The following is a 25,951-nucleotide window of genomic DNA, read 5'->3' as shown; positions in this document are numbered from 1 at the left end:
TCTATGAAAGATACCAATACTGGATAACTGTAGTTACAGGTAAGTAACTTGTTTTCTTATCCAGTATTGGGGTATCTTTCATAGATTCACATGCCTGAATCAGAGTAGCAAGCAGTGACATCATGTCTGTCGTAGAGGAAGGTGGGAGACAAAATAAAACGTATCCATCCCCACACAATCTGGAAGGTAATAGAGCACAAACATGTTTACATAACATATGCATTAAAAACCTTCATATAGTACATTATAGACTAGGACAGCATTTGAAAAGATTAGAACATTATAATGAAATACGTATGCTTAAAACAGTCAAATTATGAAGAAAAGACTATAAAAAGTCAAACCTTAGTGAAGGAGATGCCGCAGCACCGCTTCCCCAACCGCTGTGTCATCATGAGTTGCCGACTGCAGATAGTAGTGCTTCGTAAAAGTGTGCACACTTTTCCACGTAGCAGCTCGGCAAATGTTCTCCAGGGTCACTCCAGCGACGCTGACATCGTTCTGGTGGAATGTGCTTTAACCTTTCTTGTTAAAGGTTTGTTAGCCTTTTCGCGACAGAAGAGAATTGTAGATTACAACCATCTAGCTATAATCGCCTTTGTTACAGCTTGACCCAAGGTGATTTGACTATAAGCAACAAAAAGCTGACTAGATTTGCAAATTCACACTTTGTAAAGTTTTTTGATTTTTACATTTTAGCCAGTGGAGTTCTATTTTATTCCTGTTGTAAATTAAAAATATCCACCCAACAATTCTTAGAAATGCAAGTTTACGAGTAAATACGCAGTGTTTAAAAAGGCAAACGATTCAGCAATAGCAATGGAAAAATTAATACCTTTTAGCAGAGTTCAAAATGCTTATGGAAAGAATTAAATGAATTAGCAACATATCCCAAAGCATATGACGCTATCATATAGCTCGTTTACAATTTTAAATTTGATTGGCAATATCTTTTCAAATGAAGGATGTTGTATTCCTGAAAGGATATTGATCAAGATGTCACAAACCATTGAATGCAGGCAGGGCCCATTTTAGACCTTTAACTGCTGGCGTGGTCACTAATTATCAAAAGTTCGCAAATGTCAAAATTGGTCCTGTGTCTCATCATAAAGACTTGTTTGCATTCCAATTCCCATTTGTATTACAAATATCGCACATTGTTAAATAGATTGTGAATTACATTTTAATTTTGAATCCACTTTTATGCAATAACCGTTCAATTTTCTTTTATCTGTGCAGATTAGAGAGGATAATAAGAGACAGCACCCATGCTTGGTGGAATTCTCCAAACTTCCGGAGCAGGAGCGCAACTATAATTTACAGATGTCCCTGGAGACATTAAAGTAAGTGTATTTACCTGGCCGCCATCAAAACTACCAATTGGGCAATTCGGCGTGATTGATGTTGTTACATATGCGTATTATAAAAAACAAAATTAGCTGATATTTTTAGGAAATAACCGAAATGTATCATAGAACTGACAAAGCTTCTGGTTGGGCGAAGGTAAGCCAAGACTAATGCCCTCTTTAGTTGAGCCATGGTAATCCCTACTCTATACAAACAAGTGGCAAATTTACCTAGACATAACACAATTTAGCCAGCAGCCTAAGTTTCTACGCTGCATTGCGTGAAAGGAGGAAAGCGAGAACACAGCCATATGTAGAATGGTACGGTGCTGTTTCTTTTCGTGAGCTTGTGCCGCACGCACCCGCATGAACCGTAGTACAAGGGTGTGTGCATGATGTCTACCATAGGTTTTGCACTGGAAGGGCCCCTACTTTAACCATCATTAGGTGAAATATAGAAGCAGCTGGCAGGGGCGCAATCAGATTTGGAGAGGTGGAGGTCACTGTTTCCCCCATTAGGCAAACAAAATCTACTTTTTGTGTGTTCAAAGCTAAAAAGCTTGACTTTTCTAGCAGGTGTAATTTTCATTCCCATGTCCCTTGTAATTTTTATTTTATTAATGCCAGTAGGCCGTGCTCTGGGTATCAATCAAACTTTATAAATAATAAATAAATAAATAAATAAGGCATAACCTCAGCACTCTGCCCCACTCCCTCCTGTATGTTGTATATACCCCCTGTACTGTATTCCTTATTATGACAAGAAAAGCCAACGTACACGTTTGTCTTGTGGTGGTCATTTGTTGGCCGCAGTTTATTAGGAATACAAGGAAACAGGTATATACTTTGCATCATGCTATGTCATCACAACTTCCTTGGTATTGTCTCTTGTCCCTTCTGGGTCGTTTCCTTTGGTAGGTTGGATTTTTTGCGCCCCGTTTGCGCGGAAAGGGAGTAGCTTCTGTCCCGGAGTTAGGCCATCTCGCTACCTTGTCCGACTTTGTTGTGCCCTGCCGTCCGGCGGGGCAGGGCTGCGAGCGCTATTCGGTAGGCCAAGTTACCCAGCCGTGAGGCATCCCAGAGTGTGTGGTCCTGCACACCTGTCCTTAGGCCAACTCACCCAGCCAAGAGGCATCTGAAGGTGAGTGGACCTATTCTGGCACACCGCCCTCCGGTGTGCCTCCATAGCAACCGATATCAGCGTAGTTCTTTGCCACGCCGTCTGGGAGGCTTCCGTCTCCCTGCGGCTACCCCCCAACTACGCTCTATGCTCTGTCACTTGCAACTTGCAGGCCCCGACGGCTGCTCCAAAACCGACCCCTGCCTTCAGTCGACATGTGTACTTCATCTTTGGCATGTAATTCTGGGCAACCCCGTGTGAATGAGCCCTTGCCTGGCAGTCGCCAGACCCTTCGATCCGCAGACTTTGCTCACTGAGGTTTGGTTTCTGATAGGCCTTCTCGCCTCTTGCCTGGCTAACACCTCCCTCTGTAGGTGGATGATCAACACATCCGGATACCCTGCTGTGTCTGCCCGCAAGTCACTGGGGGCTGCCGGCAGCTGTTAATAGTAGCCCCAAGCCTATTCAGGCCGGACATCAGGGGGCCCTCTGTAATGAGATTGCTGCCCTAATCCGTCACTGCCCTGTCCAGCCTCGGCAAAACACCTGGGTTTTGCTGCAGGACCCTGCCCTGTGCTGGCTTTGCCCGCCCGTCCTTGTCCTTAGACTGAGCCTCCGGCGGTTTGTTGGATATGAACAGCACTCTATTAACGATTGGGAGAGACTTGAATTGAGGGCCCAGCCTCAGTCACCTTCCATGGTACAACGGAGAACTCATTGTACTCCCGACCATGCCCCACTCTGAGCTTTACCCGACGCCGAGGTGTTGTCAGGCAATAATCATTCCTGTGATGCTCCCCAGAATCTCTGTCCGTGGACTTCAAAGTTCCTATCGCTTGCTAGACATAGACAGGGACTCCCGCTGGGGTACGTAGTATGATCTTTCTAAACAACAGCCTATCGTGGTGACCTCCAATATGGAAGTGGATACTATAAACCACTGGAAGTGCCTGTTCAGCTCTGTGGTCGAAAATGCACCCCCGCCACTCTGATTCCACTGTGAAATCTCTGAGTGTTGGCTGCCCGGGGACTGTCAACGGGGAGGCATGACCCTTAACTGACTCTATGGGAAAAAAAACCATACTGCTCCTTCACTTTTGCCTTGTCTATCGGCTAAACCGAGAAAACCGGACCTAGCCTCTAATCACTGATAAGGGTGACCCATGAGTTGTTGACAGAATTATTACTGAGCTATTATAACAATTGCACAGCGTTAGCCCTGCCCTTGCACGTTCGCTATCGTGCCTTTAGGCTTTGCACGAGTGTCCTGCTTGCTGGCAGTGCCCTGCTCCAAGGGCGGGTGACACCTAGGTTATTGGCAGAATTCTTAAGCTGCTGCTGACATTTTACGCACACCTTGCAAACACCCTGCCCCTATCTTTGAATCTTAGCTATATGCGCACTCACTTTGCCCGAGTGCCTTGCGCACTGTCAGTGGCCTGGATAAAGGGGGGGCCCGCCAAGGCTTGGCTATTTGCCTGTTGGACGCTTTGAATCTTGGGGTTCTGTTTTTTTTTTTGCTTCCCTGTTTTTGATGATTTAACCTATGATTCCATCTTATTTGGCCACCCAAGGGATTGAATGTTAATTCCAGCACGGAGCTAAACATGTATCTTGCCAGGGGCTCCACCAATCCTTAATATGCCCTTGCCTATTCTGATGGGGGAGGCCCCTTTAAACTATCTAGACCTTACATGATTAAAATACACCCATTTTTTAATCCAGAATTACAGGACCTACAAGTACCACAGCGTCTGCCTTTGCATATAGGTGGAGTTCAGGTGAAGGGGATTGGTCAGCGGGCTTCTGCTTTTGCACATCTGATTGTCTCAGATAACCAGGATCTGGCCCGTATGTTTCTGCCTTTGCATACCTGAGGGTCTTTCATAAGAGTCTGATCCTCAGTCTTTTCTGCCTTTACACACCTGTGTCTCAGGTGAGGGGTGAATGATCTGTGTTTTTCTCTATTCCCATGTTGTTACTCAAATAAAACCAGTTACAATGCAAACTCTGTGAGAAGGTGGCCTGATATGCAGTGCTCACTATTCTAGTGAATACTATGTATCAGTCCAGCAACCCTTATTGATGATTGGTTGTAAGTCAACCTTATAGACCAGCTATCCTAGTAGCGTGGATACGAGCAGTCTAAGGCTAAAGACTCGAGAGGGCGTGTTAAGCCAGCTGTTATACCACACATATACCCCTTGAACACCAAGTGAAAGGACACCACACAAGTGTTATGAAAATAAACAATATATTTATTAAGAATCACAACAGCCCTGTACTCTTTATGAGGACAGGGTACTTAGCACAAAACAAAACTCTTACGAAAATACTTAAGTTAGCACAGTATATACAAATGCCCGAGGGGCACGGAAAACCATATTATTATTATTAAATCTTTATTTCGACATGTATGTCATAAAAGCAACACGTTAAAAACAACATTAGAAATGATAGAACACTGATTACAGAATAGGGTCATTTAAAAAGGAGGGGCTAAAATTGCAGATCAGTTAGTCCTTGGGCGCTATGCAACTAAAACCAGATCATTATTCCACTTTTTTCCTTCTTAGATTCCACATTGCCGCCAGGAATTTAGTAACCCCAAACACAATCCATGGCGACAGGTCAGTTTTTAGTATTCGGAACGAATCGAGGTGCTGCCTGATGCCCAAATTTCTGCAAATAGGGACAATCCAATTCTTCCTGGGGATCTTGTATAGAGGACAGAAAAAGACCATATGTATCTCGGACTCTAGATCAGCATTGCACCCAGAGCAGTTTGCAGGCGCATCCTGCTTCCATCGTGCTGATAGGGCTCTGAGCGGTAAAGAGTTATATCTCCACTGGAGGTACAGCTTTCTGTGACTACTAGGATTGATGGCATCCAAGGCAGGCTCAGGTTTATAAATGTCCTTATGCTCCAAGAATGACAGTGTTAGCGACCCTATTTTGGGGTTAGATAGGTGTTCGGCCAGGTTTTTTTGGTAGTATGTTCTCACCAGTTCCTGCCGGGATATCCCACAGCATGCTTCTTCCGGGCTCCTCCATAGTTGGGTCAGGCCCAGTCTGTCAAACTCCTGCCTGATGTATTTTAACCAAGGAATGTCCCAACTATTAGGTAGGTGTAAAAGTTCTGATAGTTCATTCCTATAGCTAGACAATTCCGGAGTAGCCCAGAGTCGTCTCCAAAAAGTAAAAGGTTTCAGACCTAATTCCTCCTTAATAGGTCTCAGGCCCAAGTCCAGTCTAATAGGAAAAAGGGGCGAACTCGGCGGTAAAGGTAAGAGCTGTCTGATGAACATATTTTCCAAGGTACTGAAATTTGATTGACAACTATGCGCCCATAACTCACCCCCGTAAAAGACTGCCCCCGTGCCTGCAGCTTATAAATTTCAAGGGGAGGCGAGACAGGTTTGTAGATAGTCTGTTTTAACAATTTAAATATCCCCCCAATTTTTTGTGAAAGCTTCAGTTGGGATTTGGTCTGGTGATGTGCCCAGGTCATGTCCTCGGTCAATGTTAGGCCCAGATAGTCAAAAGTTGACACTCTCTCTAGGGAAACACCCTCTATGGTAGGGTTGGGGCGAGACAGTCTGGGTGGATTGAATACCATATACTTAGTTTTGGATTTATTTATTTCCAGGCCCCTATCGTTGCAGAAGGTAACAAAGGCATCCAGAACTCTCTGTATACCCATGGGTGACTTTGAAAGCAGCAGGGTATCATCCGCGAACATGATCGCGGAGATGCCGGTTCCCGCCAGCCTTGGGGCATCCCGGTTGGGGGAAAACCATATACTCTGGAAGTGGAATGCGAAATTACTAGCAGGTAAGTACAGTACTAATAGGCTTTGGAATCGCTAGGTCTTGACTACTGAACCTTCTGATTACTAATAGGAGGCCTAGGGGACTCGGGTGCAGAGTGTGCACTCTCACGCGGGATGCGGGACAAAGTCTATGGTAGCTAGATTTCACAGAGTTAGTGTTCTCGGGCAAACCCGACCTGGTAGGAGGAAAACGAAAGTGGATTCTGACCCTTGGATAGTGAGGCTATGCTGGGGCACCGAAATGCCGAAGTTACCTAGCCCAGGGGCTGCAGCTGCATAGGTCTCAAAAGACGTCGGGAATCCTCGTAGACGGACCAGGAGCCTGGAAGAAAGATGCTGGCAGGCGACCAGTGAAGAGAGTTCGAAGTGATCCAAGCCTGGATCTTGAAGAGAGATGACACCTGAAAGCAGAGGGGACCAAGTTCGAGACTACTAGCCAGTAGTCAGGTGGCACCAGGAGGGCACCGGATGGTAGTCACCTCGACTAGGTGAGTGGGTGACGCTGTGCTCTGCAGATCTCACGGACCAGGAGGCGTTGTCGGCGACCAGGATGGAGGAGCGAGCTGTCCCACGATGGATGAAGCTGTCGGCGTCGCTGGACCCAGGATTGGGCAACAAAACCTTGGCAAACTCAAGCCCACGCGGTGGACTCAAAATGGCGTCTGGAGTGGACCAGGAGGGTCCGGGGTGCTTCTCTGTCGCAAGGAAGCAAGGGCCAGTCTGGAGCAACCAGACCAGCAGCAGTGATGTCGTCGGGCGTCGTGAAGAAGGCCACAAGCCAGCCGGCTAGTAGCCACACAGCGCGGTGAGCAGGCAAAAGCAGAAGGGCCCCTCGCAGATCGTGGAGATGCTGGAGGGCTGATCTTCGGTGCTGGAGCTGCTCAGGGTTGGGGCTTCTCGGACCCCAAAGCACTCACCAGTGGAGCACACGGTGGGCTTGTTGCAAAGAAGTCGTGCAGTCTTGGCGATCGTCGGTCCCTCGAGGTCTCGTCGCACTCACGGTTCTCAGCTTGGCTGTAGAGGTGAGGAGAGGTCAGAGGTGCCAGGGAAGCCGGGTCTCGTCGAGCTGGGCAGTCGGATTCCGGAGGAAGGACTTGCAGCCGACCGCAGTGTTCTTAGGATGGTGCCCGCTTGATGCAGGGTGACTACTCCTTAGCCACAAGGGAGAATCTTGAAGAAGAAATCTTGATGTCCTTTCGCAGAAAGTCGTGTCTTGATTCCAAAGATGATCTAATTTTAACAGGGGGCCCGCTCCCATCTTTATACTAAAAAAGGGGGCTGACCCGGTGACTAGGTCCTGCCTATGGGTGGGACTAGGAGGGGGGTGGTTACACCCCTCTCCCATGCCGGACTTCCCCAGGCCAGGGGCTGGTGTGCCCCTGGAACTGGTTCTGACCGGCCTATGCGTAGTGAGCACCGGGGTGCCACTCAGCAGTCACCTTCCTGTAAAGCCATGCCTACCCAGGATACACAAAACCCTGTCTGGGACGGTGCTAGCACCGCCCTTGACAGGAAACCCTTTGTCCAGGCTCCCCTCGCTGGAAGGACTCCCAGCTGCAGGGGTCAGACTCGTGTCTGTGGTGGCAGCATCCATTTTGTGGAGCTGAGGCTTCGTTTAACTTTAACCGGGGTTCACAGTTACACACATGTCGTGTCCCTCTAGAAGGGTGGAATGCTAACCCCGTCGCCAGAATTGGCGAGGGGTTAGTATTCCAATTCGTATGACACCTTACTCGACATGTTTTGATAAAGCAATACCAAAGATAGCATTTAACCGCGAGGATTGTAATGCACTTAAGAGTATATGGTATGCGATATCATGGAACAGCTATTAGGACTTGATTCCGCAAGCTGCAGACAGGCTCAGCTCATGCCAGAGCACCATCTCACACGATTCCAAGCACTCTGCCTTCAGGATTGTTAAGGCCTGCCATAGGAGTGACTTATAGGAATCTGTGTGTCCATTTTAGGGTTAGATATAGGTATACTATATCTACAGCAAAGGGTGATTACACGACTTTGCCCCAGCTGTCATGCAGCCAGTTGTGTCAAATTTAGGAGGCCAGCCAGGGGTGGCATAATACATGCTTCAGCCCCTGGTAGGCCCTGAGTACACCTATGCCCTGAGTTACAGGGTCTGATAAGGTGGCCCAGTACCAATTGGTAAATGCACCTAGGGTACATGTTGTAATTTAGAGAGAGAACAGCCAGGCTGTGGGTCTGATTGGCAGGCCCACAGCCAGAGAAAGTCGTAAACCAGTGAAACAAAAGCAAAAAATCTGGGTGCTCATAGGATTGCAGACCCTACTCTCCTACATGACCCCCCCCCCAAACTTTGGGACAATAAGCTAACCTTGACCAGGTGAGTTTTCTTGTTCTAAGTGGAAATATCTGGAGAGCCCATCGGCATTGCCATGATCAGTACCAGGTCTATGTTCCACTGTAAAGTCCATCCCCTGTAGGGAAATGGACCACCTAAGCAGTTTGGGGTTTTCACCCTTCATCTGATTTAGCCACAAGAGGGGCTTATGGTCAGTCTGAATCTTGAAGTGAGTGCCAAACAAGTATGGCCTCAGCTTCTTCAGGGCACAAACCACAGCAAAGGCCTCCCTCTCAATAGCTGACCAATTCTTCTCTCTGGGGGTCAGCCTTCTGCTTATAAAAGCAATGGGCTGGTCTTGACCATCAAAATTCAGTTGAGATAGAACAGCTCCCACACCCAACTCAGAAGCATCTGTTTGGACAATGAATGGTTTGGAGTAGTCTGGACTCTTAAGGATAGGTGCTGTGCACATGGCCTGCTTTAGGTCATCGAATGCTTTTTGACAGCCTGCTGTCCACTGAACCTTTTTTGGCATTTTCTTACTTGTCAGTTCATTTAATGGGGTCACAATTGATCCATAGTTCCTGACAAACTTTCTGTAGTAACCAGTCAGGCCCAAGAAAGCTCGAACCTGAGTCTGGGTGGTTGGAGGAGCCCAGTCCCTCATTGACTGTATTTTGCTCTCCAGTGGCTGAACCTGGCCTCCACCTACAAGGTGGCCCAGGTATACAACCTGTGTCTGCCCTATCTGGCACTTAGTGGCCTTGATAGTGAGGCCTGCTGCTTGCAGAGCCTCTAACACTTTCCTCAGGTGGACCAGGTGATCCTCCCAGGTGGAGCTAAAGACAGCAATATCATCTAGATATGCTGCACAGAAGTCATCCAGCCCAGTGAGAACATGATTCACCAACCTTTGGAAGGTGGCAGGTGCATTTTTCAGACCAAAGGGCATTACCACAAATTGATAATGCCCACCAGGGGTTGAAAATGCTGTCTTGGCATCCTCAGCTAACCTGATTTGCCAATATCCAGCTGTCAGGTCAAATGTACTTAAGTAGTTGGCAGAAGCCAATCTATCTATAAGTTCATCTGCCCTTGGTATTGGGTGGGCATCAGTCTTAGTGACTGCATTGAGACCCCTGTAGTCCACGCAGAACCTCATCTCTGCTTACCACCCTGGGTGTGAGGTTTTGGCACTAGAACTACTGGACTAGCCCAAGGGCTATCTGAGGGTTCAATGACTCCCAATTCCAACATTTTCTGCACTTCAGTTTTTATGCAGTGTCTAACATGATCAGGCTGCCTGTAGATTTTACTCTTAACTAGCAGGCTGTCACCAGTGTCAACCTCATGGGTACACCAATTGGTCTGACTGGGTGTCAGAGAGAACATATGTCTGAAAGACTGAAGAACCTGTTTACAGTCTTTCTGTTGATGTTCAGAGAGGCTGCCACAAAAGACAACACCATCTACTGACCCATCATCAGGATTCTGAGTGAGCAGGTCTGGGAGAGGGTCACTCTCTTCCTCCTATCCCTCATCTATGGCCATGAGCAAGCTCATGTCCTTCCTGTCGACATATGCTTTGAGCCTGTTGACATGGAGCACCCTGTGGGGGCTCCTGGGAGTTCCAAGGTCCACCAGGTAGGTGACCTCTCCCTTTTGCTCAAGAATTGTGTGGGGCCCAGACCATTTGTCTTTGAGTGCTGCTGGGGCCACTGGCTCCAACACCCACACCTTCTGTCCAGGCTGATAAACAGTCAGGACAGCCTTTTGGTCATGCCAAGCTTTTTGAAGTTCTTGACTGGCCTTAAGGTTTTCAGATGCCTTCTCCATATACTCAGCCATCCTGGAGCAGAGACCAAGTACATAGTCCACTATGTTGGTTGCAGGCTTTTTGAGAGGTCTCTCCCATCCTTCCTTCACCAAACACAGGGGGCCTCTCACAGGATGCCCATACAAAAGTTCAAAAGGGCTGTAGCCAACCCCCTTTTGTGGGACCTCTCTGTAAGCAAACAGAAGGCAGGGAATCAGGACATCCCATCTACGCCTGAGCTTTTCAGGTAGTCCATGAATCATCCCTTTTAGGGTCCTGTTGAACCTTTCAACAAGCCCATTGCATTGTGGATGATAGGGTGTAGTGAACTTGTAGTTGACACCACATTCCTTCCACATAGCAGTTAAGTAGCTTGACATGAAGTTTGCACCTCTGTCAGAGACAACCTCCTTAGGGAAGCCCACTCTGGAGAACACTCCAACTAGGGCCCTTGCCACTACAGGTGCTGTAGTGGTCCTAAGTGGAATAGCTTCAGGATACCTGGTGGCATGATCCACTACCACCAGTATAAACTTGTGCCCTGATGCTGTCTGGGGTTCCATTGGACCAACAATGTCAATCCCCACTCTTTCAAAGGGCACCCCCACCACAGGCATTGGTATAAGGGGGGCCTTTGTTGTGCCACCTGACTTACCACTGGCTTGGCAAGTGACACAGGAGCAACAAAACTCCTTGGTATCCTCATTCATGTGAGGCCAGTGAAAGTGTGAGACAAGCCTGTCCCAAGTCTTTGTCTGGCCTAAGTGACCTGCTAAGGGAATCTCATGGGCCAAGGTAAGGAGGAAACCTCTCTGAGACAAGGGTACAACCAGCCTCCTGGTCATGCCAGGCTTGGGGTCTCTTGCCTCAGTGTACAGGAGTCCATCTTCCCAGTATACCTTGTGGGTACCTGTGGCGTTCCCAGCAGCCTCAGCAGCAGCCTGCTGTCTGAGGGGTTCAAGGGAAGGGCAGTCTAACTGGTCCTTCCCCAGGTCTTCCCTTGAGGGTCCCCCTGAGCCCAGGAATTCAACTTGATCAAGTTCAAACTCTTTAGGCTCAGTTTCCCTCAATTCCTGTAGGTCAGCCTCCTCTGAGACTTGATCCACAACCTGGGGCAAGGGGGAAGGCACAGCCTTAACCCTACTGCTCTTCTTCTTGGAAGGTGTCTGGTCCATTGTTCCAGGATCCAGCACCTGTTCAGTGGGGCATTTCCTGACCTGTGACCTGGTCACAGCAAACACATGTGCTGGCAAGCCTAACATTTCCATGTGAGTCCTCTGTTCCACTTCTGACCATTGTGATGACTCCAAATCATTGCCCAACAAACAATCCACTGGGAGGTCTGAGCTAACTACAACCTTCTTTTGGCCAGTTACCCCTCCCCAGGAGAAAGCTACAATTGCCATACTGTGACTGGTAGTGACATTGCTTGCATTGGTCACCAGGAAATCTGTACCTGGCATGATCTGTCCAGGGTCCACAAAGTTAGGTGTCACCATTGTGACACTGGCACAAGTGTTCCTATAGGCCTGAGCCATTTTTCCATTAATGAAAGGTGTCTGTCTGTATTTGCCCAAAGTATTGGGACTTATATCAGGGGACATATCCACATCCCCTGTACAAACAAGGACAGCCTGAGTGAGTGTGCCAACTCAGTTGTCATACCCCTCAGAACCCAGGGTTAACCCAACTAAACCCTTGGGAGGTGCACTACCACTGCTGACTATACTAGGGGGCACAGGTGCCTTAGGGGCTGCAGTGGCAGGAGCCTGCCCTCCTCCTTTCTTGGTGCACTCACTAAACCAGTGAGTTTTACTTTTGCAGTATTGGCACCACCTTTTAGATTGGCCTTCTTGATTTTTCTTCTTCTGGGGAGCCTGACCCCCACCCTCTTTGGGTTGTTGGGGACCTGTCGAAGACTTCTGGTCATTTTGTTCCCCCTTAGAATCTTTACCCTTCTGGTCTGCTTTCTTCTGACCACCTTGATTCTGGCCCTGGTTCTGTTTAACTCTTGTTCTGACCCATCTGTCTGCCTTCTTTCCCAATTCTTGGGGAGAGGTCAGATCTGAGTCAACAAGATGCTGATGCAACAACTGGTTCTGACAATTGTTTAAAATTTGTTCTCTCATGATCAAATTGTACAATCCTGTATAATCAGTAACCTTACTGCCCAGCAACCAGCCCTCCAAAGCCTTAGTGGCACAATCTACAAAATCAGACCAATCCTGAGACTGAGTTTTCTGGGTATCCCTGAACAGCAACCTGTACTGCTCAGTGGTTAGGCCAAACCCATCAATCAGTGTATTCTTCAGGACTTGGTAATTGTTAGCATCCTCCACTCTTGTAGTGAGGAGCTTATCTCTACCTTTACCTTCAAAGGAGAGCCGCAAGATAGCTGCCCACTGACTTTGGGGAACACCCTGCACAGTGCAGGCCCTCTCCAAAGCAGTCATCCATTTGTGGATGTCATCCCCTTCTTATTCAGGTGCTTTGTATCAAAACTCCTTTCCCTATTGCTAGGTACATTGCTGCCACCAGTGGGGACTACCCCACTTAACTGTTGCTCTCTAGCAAAGGCAAGCCTCTCTTTGGCCAGGGCAAGTTCTTCCCTTTCAATCCTCAGATTGGCTGCCCTTTCTTTAGCTTCATACACTCTCCTCTGAGGGGAGGTCATCCTCATCAGAGCAGAGTTCTGAGAGCCATTGGCTTGAATGGATCTACCAGAGCCTCTTGATAGAGACCTAGGTCGTCCATTCCCAATGTTAAGCTGGCCTGAGAGGGGTCCCAGGGTTCTCCTAGTGCCATTCTCATGCCTGCTTAAGTTGTCCCTAGTTAGCTGACTAACTACTTCTGGACCTTTGTCTGCCTCATCCCCAGATGTCTCCTGATCATCATCCTCCTCACCTGAGAGATGGATGAGATCTGGGTCACCCCTGGTTCCTTCTAGGGCTGGCATGTCCCCTTCTGGATGAGAAGAGCTAAGAAGTCTCTCAGCTTTTCTGGCATCATAAGTCTATAAGAGACCTATCAGAAATGGGATTGTGGGGTTAGACCCCTGTTTTAGCTTCCTGGAGGTACACACTTGTCTCATCTCCTGGAAGCTAAGGGCTGCATATCTAGAAGAGGCCTGTGGAGGGTCCTCAACCACCTGAGGGGTCTCAGTAGACTCTCCGTGGTTAGACATGCTTCTAGCGTGGTGTAAGTGATGCACCTACCTACACTATGTGTTTGCCTACTGATCCCTTGCTAAGAGTTGCAGCCAAGGTGTGCTAAGCCTTGAGGAGCTGCAACAGCTGGTTCAGTAGAACTCAGAGTATTCTAAGCTAAGTTATATGTACCTAAAAGTACTTATGTGATCTTTCAACAAGATATTCTTAGGATACGTGTGGTAAAACAACAGCAAGCTCAAATCCCAACCGCTGCTCACCAATGTGAGAAGGTGGCCTGATATGCAGTGCTCACTATTCTAGTGAATACTATGTATCAGTCCAGCAACCCTTATTGATGATTGGTTGTAAGTCAACCTTATAGACCAGCTATCCTAGTTGCGTGGATACGAGCAGTCTAAGGCTAAAGGCTCGAGAGGGCGTGTTAAGCCAGCTGTTATACCACACATATACCCCTTGAACACCAAGTGAAAGGACACCACACAAGTGTTATGAAAATAAACAATATATTTATTAAGAATCACAACAGCCCTGTACTCTTTATGAGGACAGGGTACTTAGCACAAAACAAAACTCTTACGAAAATACTTAAGTTAGCACAGTATATACAAATGCCCGAGGGGCACGGAAAACCATATACTCTGGAAGTGGAATGCGAAATTACTAGCAGGTAAGTACAGTACTAATAGGCTTTGGAATCGCTAGGTCTTGACTACTGAACCTTCTGATTACTAATAGGAGGCCTAGGGGACTCGGGTGCAGAGTGTGCACTCTCACGCGGGATGCGGGACAAAGTCTATGGTAGCTAGATTTCACAGAGTTAGTGTTCTCGGGCGAACCCGACCTGGTAGGAGGAAAACGAAAGTGGATTCTGACCCTTGGATAGTGAGGCTATGCTGGGGCACCGAAATGCCGAAGTTACCTAGCCCAGGGGCTGCAGCTGCATAGGTCTCAAAAGACGTCGGGAATCCTCGTAGACGGACCAGGAGCCTGGAAGAAAGATGCTGGCAGGCGACCAGTGAAGAGAGTTCGAAGTGATCCAAGCCTGGATCTTGAAGAGAGATGACACCTGAAAGCAGAGGGGACCAAGTTCGAGACTACTAGCCAGTAGTCAGGTGGCACCAGGAGGGCACCGGATGGTAGTCACCTCGACTAGGTGAGTGGGTGACGCTGTGCTCTGCAGATCTCACGGACCAGGAGGCGTTGTCGGCGACCAGGATGGAGGAGCGAGCTGTCCCACGATGGATGAAGCTGTCGGCGTCGCTGGACCCAGGATTGGGCAACAAAGCCTTGGCAAACTCAAGCCCACGCGGTGGACTCAAAATGGCGTCTGGAGTGGACCAGGAGGGTCCGGGGTGCTTCTCTGTCGCAAGGAAGCAAGGGCCAGTCTGGAGCAACCAGACCAGCAGCAGTGATGTCGTCGGGCGTCGTGAAGAAGGCCACAAGCCAGCCGGCTAGTAGCCACACAGCGCGGTGAGCAGGCAAAAGCAGAAGGGCCCCACGCAGATCGTGGAGATGCTGGAGGGCTGATCTTCGGTGCTGGAGCTGCTCAGGGTTGGGGCTTCTCGGACCCCAAAGCACTCACCAGTGGAGCACACGGTGGGCTTGTTGCAAAGAAGTCGTGCAGTCTTGGTGATCGTCGGTCCCTCGAGGTCTCGTCGCACTCACGGTTCTCAGCTTGTGAAGTAGTGTGGCTCACTGGTTAGAGGCGGCAGACCCGAGAGCAGAGGACAGCCCGGGACCAGGGTTCGATTCCCGGCGCGGCAGGTTTCTGGACCAGGGTCAGCGGACTCGATAATTCTCTCGCCTCGGTGCCCACTCTGATCAGCGATCACACTCGGCAACTCTGGGCATTAGCTTGCCTCATCTTCACTAACGGCCCCACCAGACCGCCGGGGATGCCTGGTCTCACCCTGGAGATACCCATTAAGGGACCATCTCTCAGGGAAGCCAGGAAGGGTTTCGCAGCGGTCGAAGCGCCTTGGGACCCTACGGGTAAGTAGTGCGCTATATAAATGCCAATACATTTACATTTACATTTACAGCTTGGCTGTAGAGGTGAGTAGAGGTCAGAGGTGCCAGGGAAGCCGGGTCTCGTCGAGCTGGGCAGTCGGATTCCGGAGGAAGGACTTGCAGCAGACCGCAGTGTTCTTAGTATGGTGCCCGCTTGATGCAGGGTGACTACTCCTTAGCCACAAGGGAGAATCTTGAAGAAGAAATCTTGATGTCCTTTCGCAGAAAGTCGTGTCTTGATTCCAAAGATGATCTAATTTTAACAGGGGGCCCGCTCCCATCTTTATACTAAAAAAGGGGGCTGACCCGGTGACTAGGTCCTGCCTATGGGTGGGACTAGGAGGGGGGTGGTTACACCCCTCTCCCATGCCGGACTTCCCCAGGCCAGGGGCTGGTGTGCCCCTGGAACTGGTTCTGACCGGCCTATGCGTAGTGAGCACCGGGGTGCCACTCTGCAGTCACCTTCCTGTAAAGCCCTGCCTACCCAGGATACACAAAACCCTGTCTGGGACGGTGCTAGCACCGCCCTTGACAGGAAACCCTTTGTCCAGGCTCCCCTCGCTGGAAGGACTCCCAGCTGCAGGGGGTCAGACTCGTGTCTGTGGTGGCAGCATCCATTTTGTGGAGCTGAGGCTTCGTTTAACTTTAACCGGGGTTCACAGTTACACACATGTCGTGCCCCTCTAGAAGGGTGGAATGCTAACCCCGTCGCCAGAATTGGCGAGGGGTTAGTATTCCAATTCGTATGACACCTTACTCGACATGTTTTGATAAAGCAATACCAAAGATAGCATTTAACCGCGAGGATTATAATGCACTTAAGAGTATATGGTATGCGATATCATGGAACAGCTATTAGGACTTGATTCCGCAAGCTGCAGACAGGCTCAGCTCATGCCAGAGCACCATCTCACACGATTCCAAGCACTCTGCCTTCAGGATTGTTAAGGCCTGCCATAGGAGTGACTTATAGGAATCTGTGTGTCCATTTTAGGGTTAGATATAGGTATACTATATCTACAGCAAAGGGTGATTACACGACTTTGCCCCAGCTGTCATGCAGCCAGTTGTGTCAAATTTAGGAGGCCAGCCAGGGGTGGCATAATACATGCTTCAGCCCCTGGTAGGCCCTGAGTACACCTATGCCCTGAGTTACAGGGTCTGATAAGGTGGCCCAGTACCAATTGGTAAATGCACCTAGGGTACATGTTGTAATTTAGAGAGAGAACAGCCAGGCTGTGGGTCTGATTGGCAGGCCCACAGCCAGAGAAAGTCGTAAACCAGTGAAACAAAAGCAAAAAATCTGGGTGATCATAGGATTGCAGACCCTACTCTCCTAAAAACTCGATATGTTGAATGTTATTTCTAGTTTTACAAAAAATGAATTTATGGTGAAAACAGTGTCTAGTGCTTACAGCCAGGCACTAACGAACTTGTTTCCTAGATCTTCAGCAATCTTTGGCTTTCCTGTCGATGTGAAATGTGTCTGGCCCTGCTCCGCTTTCTGATATTTTCCCCCAAAAATACTGATATACGGAAAACATCTCAAGTAATAGCCATCAAAGCGGGCATCGACTGCCACTTGCAGTATTGCAGCTATTCAATATATATTGTATATATTCAGGACGAAATATGCAGAATATACTTGCATGAACTTGACCAGGATCGGGTATCAGAGTGCTTTACATTGCACCAGTTCTGTTCCTCGAGTACCCACATTTGTTCTTTGGTAAGGCACGGGGTGATTAAGTGATTTGCCCAGAATCACGGGATAAGTGAGAGTCAGTGCCGGGCCTATATAACTATGCACCAGGGAGGCTGAAATAACAAAGTTTGGTTCTAGCTTCTGAGAGATTTTGATCACATATACTTAGAAACATAAGTGTTTACTGAATGTTGAACGCCACCCGCGTGAAAGGCGCACGCTTTTAAACCTGACAGCCTTCCGGCGAGATCTGCTCTCAACAGCATATGACCTAACAGTCCCTGGCGTGTACGCTATACCTAGTCGGACGAGCGGTTCAGGACGAGCAGTTCCATCTGAGGCCCCAAACACCGACTTCGTTCTTTCGGAGGGGAGGTGAGACTGCGCTGTGACTGAGCACACCATTTTATTGAGGGTGATTAAGCTCCGGGGCACAGCGGGCGCCGGAAGATCATTTGGCGATGTATCTGCTGATACACTTATAAGTGTGATCCTTAGAAGTGCCAGGCCAGGGTTTAGGTCATTTAAGCACCATGAGGTGGAAACTCCCCGCTGTACGCCCTAAATGTCGTGCATAGCGAGACTTTTGATCTAAGCCTTCCGGCCTGATCTACCCTGAAAGGTGGTATATTTTTTTTTTTTAGACAGGAACATCTAACATAGTTTGAGCGCTTTAAGAATTGCCAACTCTGACACGGTCTCCGTTCTAACCACTGTAACTAGCTGGCGCGCAAAATTGTTAAGTCCCCTAACTACTGTGCAGTATTTCTCTATATTAAAACTTTTCCTTTATGAGCCGTTCTCGTAGCATGACTGGCCCTCAAAACAAAACCTTTCTGTAATGACAGCTTTCACCGCCCATTGGAAGGTGAGTTTATACTCGACTTGTAATATGTCGCCGTAAAAATGGTTCAGCACCCACTGCCATTTGCAGCCAGCATTGTCCTTCCCCTACTCCATCACGCCTTTCTTTGGGGTGTGCCCGAATCTTGGGTTGCTGTTGTGTAGGTCCCTGAGCTACATGCCAGCATATTAGCATCCTGGGTTCCCCTTTGATTTTTAGGTCCTTACCATCTGCACTCCTCAAGGATGCGGAGGCAGGAGTGGGGCTACCGTTCCGTTTATTACTGGCAGCTGACATACTCGTTGGTTTGATTGCTATCTTAAACTCGTTTGGTGTTTGAAGCATCTTTGCGGTGAGAGAGTTTATTATTAGCATTTACGGGTACACCCTCATTCGGTTAGGAATGGAACAGGAAGTGAGATGTCTGGCTTACGTTCGGTAATCCCCGTTATGCATACACCCCACCAGCAAGTAAGAACTGTCTCCGGTTAGCCTCGCGCAGCCGCTACCCTGCTCGATGACCCACTTAAACATCCTTAGCCCTTCGAACGTTCAGCCGCAGGAACTTAGATGCAAGCGCTCCTGGAGCCTCACGAGTGCGCTAGCCTGCACGGACTTGTTGAAAACCTTCCATTGGCATATGCCATAGCATGTGGCACCTCGAGTGATTTCTAGCATTGCCGCACTATAAAGCTTATCCAGTATTGGGGTATCTTTCATAGATTCACATGCCTGAATCATTCCCCGTCGTCGAGGCGGGAGTCCCACGGTAAATAAAAAAGCAGTGCCAAAAGCACTTTGTAGTAGTAGGCCCTAGAAAAGGCCTGAGGCCTATATTATAGTAGCCTATCTACATCATTATGCTAAAAGGACCAAAGTCTTTGCTCCAACCAATCAGCTTACAGCACCCTCTAGAACCTTCCCTGCAGAGCCAGCTCTTCTCAGATTTTCACCGCACGTCGTGTGGAAGGGAGTCTCCCTGAGTCTTGACTCAGTTTTTTTCTTCAGAGCTTCAAGATGTCTGAAAAGAAGGCCTTGTTTAGACCTTGCAGAACCTGCGAGAAGAAGAGGGTCCATGTGGATGACCAGCATAAGGACTGCATTTATTGCCTTTATCCCAAGCATGAGGCAAAAAACTGTAAGATCTGCCTTACCTTCCCTTCTAAGACCTTAAGGGATAGGGAGGCCAGAGTCCTTTTGTGGCTTAAATCCTCTTCCACGGATGATGATGACAGAGCCTCTACTTCTAGCAAGAGGGCGAGGTCTCAAGAGGATAAGACAAGTGAGGGGAAAAAGCGTACTAAAACCTCCCACTCTACTTCAGGCTCTTCACAGAGATCCAAACATTCTGTCTCTGGGGCCTCAGCCACCAACGATCCGGCAAAGAAAACTGTGAGTAAGACTTCTGCTGTCTCCTCTCCAGTGACTACTGTCTCTACTTCAACCTCTTCTTCTATGGATATGATGTCCACTACATCTGTTACTACTTCGATTGTGTCTACAAAGATTTGTATTGTGACAAAAAGAACTCTCGTGGATGACTCGTCGACGAAGACGCCATCATCATCGAAAAATTCGTCATCCAAGAAGAGCCCGTCGACGAAGTCGTCAACGCCGCCGTCGACGACTGTCTCGTCGACGAAGAAAGCATCGACGTCTACCCCGTCGACGGCAAGTCTATCGTCGACGATGCCCTCGTCGTCGATCTCGTTGACGATAAATCCGTCGACGACGGCATCTTTTCAGCAGGTGGAAGCACCCTGGTCACCGGGGCCATCAAGACCGATGGGATCAGCTTTACTAAAGCCTATCGCTGGGAATCAGGCCTTTTGTACGCCAATAGCGACAAAAAACTTTCAACTTGTGTCTTACAAGAGACAACAAGGTTCATATATATCACCGCTTATGCCCTCTCATCTTCTAGAATCTTATGCTGATGATGAAGAAGATGACTTTGAAGACGATGATGATGAGGGTGCTTTTGGTGTGGCACGTCACCCATCCGAGCTCGTCATCAAGTGCCAAGATGATGATGAAGATGAATCCTACGCTGAACACAACTACCAGGAGGATATCATAGTGCCTCATACATTGGACCATCAGAGACGGCCTAGGGTCCCGGAGGTCACTCAGTTGCCGCCTAATGTGATACAAGACTTACAGGCTATGCTGGCGGATTACAAGCAGCGTTTTCCACCACAAGTGCCTCAATCTGATACTGCAGTTCCTCCTCAGCAACATCCACCGGTTTCTCCAGTCGCGGAAACTCCGCAACCGGTCTTGCCTCCGCAAACTCCGGATACGTCATCGGAAGAGGAGGTAGAAGATGGAGAGTTGCCTAACGTACCTTCATCAGACCCTGGGATGAATACGATATACCCATGCCATCCCCTCCAACTCCACAACCTTCAGATTCACCGCCTGAAGATGTAGGTGGTTTTCACAACCTGATGCAGAGAGCATCAACCAGTTTTAAGCTCCCGGTTATAGTGGAGCAAACGGAGTGTTTTCTCCATGACTTTAAAGAGGAAACAAGAAAGATATCTAGAGCCATTCCCATTATTGAGTATATTTGGAAGGAAGGCATAAAAATAATGAAAAACCCTGCATCTGTGCCTGCTGTGTTGCCAAGAATAGAAAAGAAATATCGTGCTCCGTTCTCTAGTCCGGCGTGCCTTATTGGTCATCCACGCCCGGATTCGGTAATCTCTCAGGCGGCGCAACAAAGGTCAAAGAACCCAGCTACCCCTATTTCTACTCCACCGGATAAAGAGTGGCGACGCTTAGACCTTATTGAGAAAAAGTTTTCCACTATGGCTGCAGCATCCATCAGGATAGCAAATTCAATGGCGATTATTGGGCGCTACGATCGCCAAATGTGGTCAGAAATGGCTGGCTTCATAGAGATGTTGCCAGAGGACAAAAGGCAAGAAGCCAGGAAAATTCTAATGGAAGGAGAGCGGTCAGCGGAGGAATCCATCGACTGCGCTCTAGATATGGCAAATACGAATTTCAGACAGTTGGCTGGGGCAGCTGTCCTGAGACGTCAAGGGTGGTTAAAAGCCACTACATTTCGTCCAGAAGTTCAATTGAAAATACTGGACATGGCATATGACGGAGAGTCCCTCTTTGGGAAGCATGTCGATGAGGCTCTCCAAACGATTAAAACTGACACAGATACTGCAAAGTCACTAGGATTATTGCAATATAAAAGAGGATCGTTCAGAGGAGCAAGAGGACGAGGTTATTCGTCCAGAGGAAGTTATTACCAGCAAGGCAGGCAATATCAACAACAATACCGCCAGAACTATCAGTCCTCTTATAGACAATCTGGATCGGCTGGTTTCTCTCGCCAAGGAGGAAGAAGGCGCGCAAACAACCAAGGACGAGACAGTCACAAGAAACAGTGAGAACAATTGGGCGCCACCTCCAATCCCTTACCTTCCCGTGGGCGCGAAGATATCTGCCTTCCTACAACAATGGCAGAATATAACAACGGATCGGTGGGTGTTAGACTTGATCCAGCATGGTCACACCCTAGAGTTCATCACCAAACCTCCAACAACTCCGCCCAGGGGTCCCCCCCCCCCCCCTCGTCTTCACTTATTATTCAAGGAAGTGCAAGCTATGCTTCTCAAAAATGCAATAGAGAAAGTTCCAAATCATCAGAGAGGGGCAGGTTTCTATTCCCGTTTTTTCCTCATAAAAAAGAAAACAGGGGAATGGCGACCGATCCTAGACCTGCGCAATCTGAACAAATATCTCAAGAAGCAGGGATTTCGAATGGTCACCCTCTCGGACATTCTCAGTTGCCTCAACAAGGGAGATTACATGGCTTCCTTGGACATGGAAGATGCATACTTCCACATCCCAATCCACCCAAAACATCGAAAGTACCTCCGTTTCACGGTGGCCGGCGCCCATTATCAGTTCAAAGTTCTCCCAATTGGCCTCAAGTCGGCCCCAAGGATTTTCACGAAGTGCCTGGCTCCTGTGGCAGCAGCTCTTGGGGCAGCAAAAGTGCAGGCCTTCCGGTATTTGGATGACTGGCTAGTCAAAGGTCCATCAGAGGCCAAAGTAAGATTCGACATTACAGTATGCCGCAATCTCTTCACATCGCTAGGCCTCACAATCAACAAAACCAAATCTCAAATGGATCCAAAACGAAACCTGTTGTTCCTAGGAGCTTGCTTGGACACAGTGGAATGCAAGGCATTCTTATCTCGAGAGAGGCAGCTCCGACTGCAGGCGTTGGCCAAAAAACTGTCAAGAAGAAGGTCACTTTCAGTTCGCCTATTTGCATCACTTCTGGGGATGTGTTCTTCAGCCATCAACCTCATTCCATTGACACGTCTAAAGATGCGGCCACTGCAAGAGGAGCTACATTGTCAATGGCATCAAGCGACAGGTTCATTCGAGGACACCATCACAATCACCAACAGGATGGTGCATGCACTCCAATGGTGGTCTCAGATCAGCAATCTGGAACAGGGGCTCTTATTCTTGCAGACTCCTCCGGATTTTATTCTGACAACGGATGCGTCCATGGAGGGCTGGGGTGGTCATCTCCAGGACCTGCAAGTGCAAGGAAAATGGTCTCAACAACACAAAAAATGCCACATCAACAGTCTAGAGTTGAAAGCCATTTGCCTGTCTCTTCAAGCGTTCCTCTCCAGGATAGTAGGATCCTCGGTCCTGGTCAGAACGGACAACACCACAAGCATGTTTTATATCAACAAGCAGGGAGGAACGAGATCAGCGACGTTATCCAAACAAGCCCAAGAGTTATGGAAATGGTTAACAGTTCACAACATAACACTCAAGGTGGAGCACGTCAGAGGCCTCTACAACACCTTGGCAGACAAACTGAGCAGAACCTTGTCAGATTGCCACGAGTGGGAACTGGACAACGACCAGTTAATCTATGTGTTTCAGAGATGGGGCAAGCCGAAGTTGGACTTATTTGCAACCCAACAGAACAAAAAATGCTGGTACTATGCCAGCAGATACCCTCAACAGGGGTCAAGGGGGAATGCCCTTTCGATGCGATGGTCAGGGACCTATGCATACGCTTTTCCTCCGATCCCTCTGATTCCACGAGTGGTGCGCAAAAGGAAAATGGAGAGTTGTCGCCTGCTCCTCATTGCTCCCAAGTGGCCTCGCCAGTATTGGTTTCAGGAACTCATGCTACTTTCTCAGGAGCCACCGATCAAACTGCGGGTAACTCCGAAGCTACTGTCACGCAACGAGGGTCAGGTACTTCACCCAGATCCTCAATCGCTGAAATTGCACGCATGGCTCCTAACTTCCTAGAATTCGAACATCTCCAAATTCCTCAGGACTGCCGAGACATTTTAGAGAAGGCAAGAGCCCAGAGTACATTAAAAACTTATCGTCTCAAGTGGAAGCGTTTTTGCGCATGGTGCATCTCTAGTGCTTTACACCCTATAGAGACACCAGCAGAAAAGATATTACCCTATTTATTGCATTTAGCGCAATCTGGTCTTTCTTTTTCGTCAATAAAGGTCCACTTAGCGGCCTTATCCAGGTACAGAAAGATGGCTAACACTCAATCACTCTGCTCTTCATCGCTAATCAAACAATTTATGAGGGGTCTGTTCCGGGCTTATCCCCCAGTGAAGCCCTCACCACCGGAATGGGAGCTCAACACGGTTCTATCACAGCTGATGAAGCATCCGTTCGAGCCTATCCATAGAGCTGACCTAAAGTTCTTGACGTGGAAGATTGCTTTATTACTGGCGCTAACTTCCGCAAGGAGAGTGGGAGAAATTCAAGCTTTCACCATAAAGGAGCCCTTTTTACATTTCTCCCAGGACTATGTCACTTTGCGAACGAATCCAACGTTCATACCGAAAGTGTCTTCCCAGTTTCATCTAAATGAGCCTGTCAAGCTTAAAGTTTTCTTTCCAAACCCGTCAACCCCGGCTGAAAGAACATTGCATTCTTTGGACATCAAACGATGCTTAAAATTCTATCTTCAGAGAACCAAGACTTTGAGAAAGTCAGATCAACTGTTTGTAGCTTATGGCCAGACCACATTGGGGAAAGCGGTTACTAAAGCTACAATTTCAAGATGGATCGCATCCGCTATTCAATTCTGCCACGTCAAGGCTAATCGACCATTGACAAGGTCTGTTCGATCTCATTCCATGAGAGCTGTGGCAGCGTCTGCAGCTTTGTTTGCAGGAGTGACGCTTGAGAACATTTGCCGTGCTGCGACATGGAAGAATGTCCACACGTTTACAAGACACTACTGCCTGCAATCAGCAAATCAGGATGATGCGGCAGTGGGCCAAGCTGTTTTACGTCACCTGTTTCCATAAGGAGTATGTTCAGGTACTGATGTTGGCTTATTTCATATAAAGTGCATGCAATTCAATAGATTGTTTTAAATATGCAGACATATGCTAACATGTTGTGTATTTTTGTATGATACTTAAGATTTCTTTCCAGAAGGAAAATGCACAATTTCAATGTGGAACTTGAACATGATTTATTAATAGATCAATCTCTAGGCGTTTGTTGGTTGTTGACGATACATTCATGGGGGTGCACTGCAATAAGTCTCCCACCATCCGCAACCGACTTTGCCTGGCTTACTGCTTGCTATTCTGATTCAGGCATGTGAATCTATGAAAGATACCCCAATACTGGATAAGAAAACAAGTTACTTACCTGTAACTTCAGTTATCCAGTATTGGTATCTTTCATAGATTCACATGCACCCACCCTCCTCCCCGGAGAGTCAGTTCTCTAAGTTGGGGATACTTGTTCCCACTTGTGCTACGAAAATCTGAGGAGAGCTGGCTCTGCAGGGAAGGTTCTAGAGGGTGCTGTAAGCTGATTGGTTGGAGCAAAGACTTTGGTCCTTTTAGCATAATGATGTAGATAGGCTACTATAATATAGGCCTCAGGCCTTTTCTAGGGCCTACTACTACAAAGTGCTTTTGGCACTGCTTTTTTATTTACCGTGGGACTCCCGCCTCGACGACGGGGAATGATTCAGGCATGTGAATCTATGAAAGATACCAATACTGGATAACTGAAGTTACAAGTAAGTAACTTGTTTTCTTATCCATGCAAATTTCTGTAGCGTGAACTCGACCCGCGGTAAAAAAAACATTCCCGCCACTCCTATGCCCTCTTACAATAACAATATAACCTTTATTACCATTATTAATTTGGCAAGCCATAACTTGTCTGTGCTCCCTGATAGGGGGTCCACTTCATGGAATTTTGGCTCAATACCGCCATTGTTTGGTTATTCAGAGCATTATTGCAGCTACTTTCTCTCCTTCGACAAACCCGAGGCCAACTCCGCCCAGCTAACTCTACTGCCGCTCGTTAATCCCTGGAGAGATTCGAACCTGCTTCCCGTGTTACAGTTGGGGGTCCCTGTTGCCCCCCATTCCCCTCGCTGTGCTAACTGCCCCTTTTTGCTGGGGTTCCCAGTTTCATGCCATTGCTTACCTCGCCCACCGCTGACCACGAGGCCTCAGGGGCATCCTCGCCCGCTGCGACCCCTGCGTGGTGAGAGACCTGCCCGGTCCGATTCGCCCTGCGTGCTGGCCTGGCTCCTTTGTCCATGACACATCCATTCCGGCTGTAGGCACTGGACATGTGTGTGCTCCTGCTAAAGGTCCTCCGCCCTCGGCTGGTCGATGGTCGACGGTTCTCGGCTTCCCCACCCCGGTTCCACCGATTGTGGCCCCAAATTACGTTGCCGTCGCCTTGGTCTTCAGCCATACAGCCATGGCCTGGTCC

General features: G+C 48.3%; 1 protein-coding gene across 1 annotated transcript in view; it reads left to right on the top strand.

Annotated features, from left to right (window-relative positions):
• Nucleotides 1-25,951, top strand: part of RYR2 (ryanodine receptor 2) — a 3,481,211-nt gene that overhangs the window by 1,091,012 nt on the left and 2,364,248 nt on the right. The window contains exon 24 of the mRNA XM_086925791.1: nt 1,240-1,343. Within this exon, the coding sequence (XP_086781917.1) occupies nt 1,240-1,343 (104 nt within the window). The remainder of the gene's footprint in view (nt 1-1,239; nt 1,344-25,951) is intronic.

This window comes from Lissotriton vulgaris, chromosome 6 (assembly GCF_964263255.1).
Source record: "Lissotriton vulgaris chromosome 6, aLisVul1.2, whole genome shotgun sequence".
Classification (NCBI taxonomy): domain Eukaryota; kingdom Metazoa; phylum Chordata; class Amphibia; order Caudata; family Salamandridae; genus Lissotriton; species Lissotriton vulgaris.
This window is presented reverse-complemented; position numbering and strand designations above follow the sequence as displayed.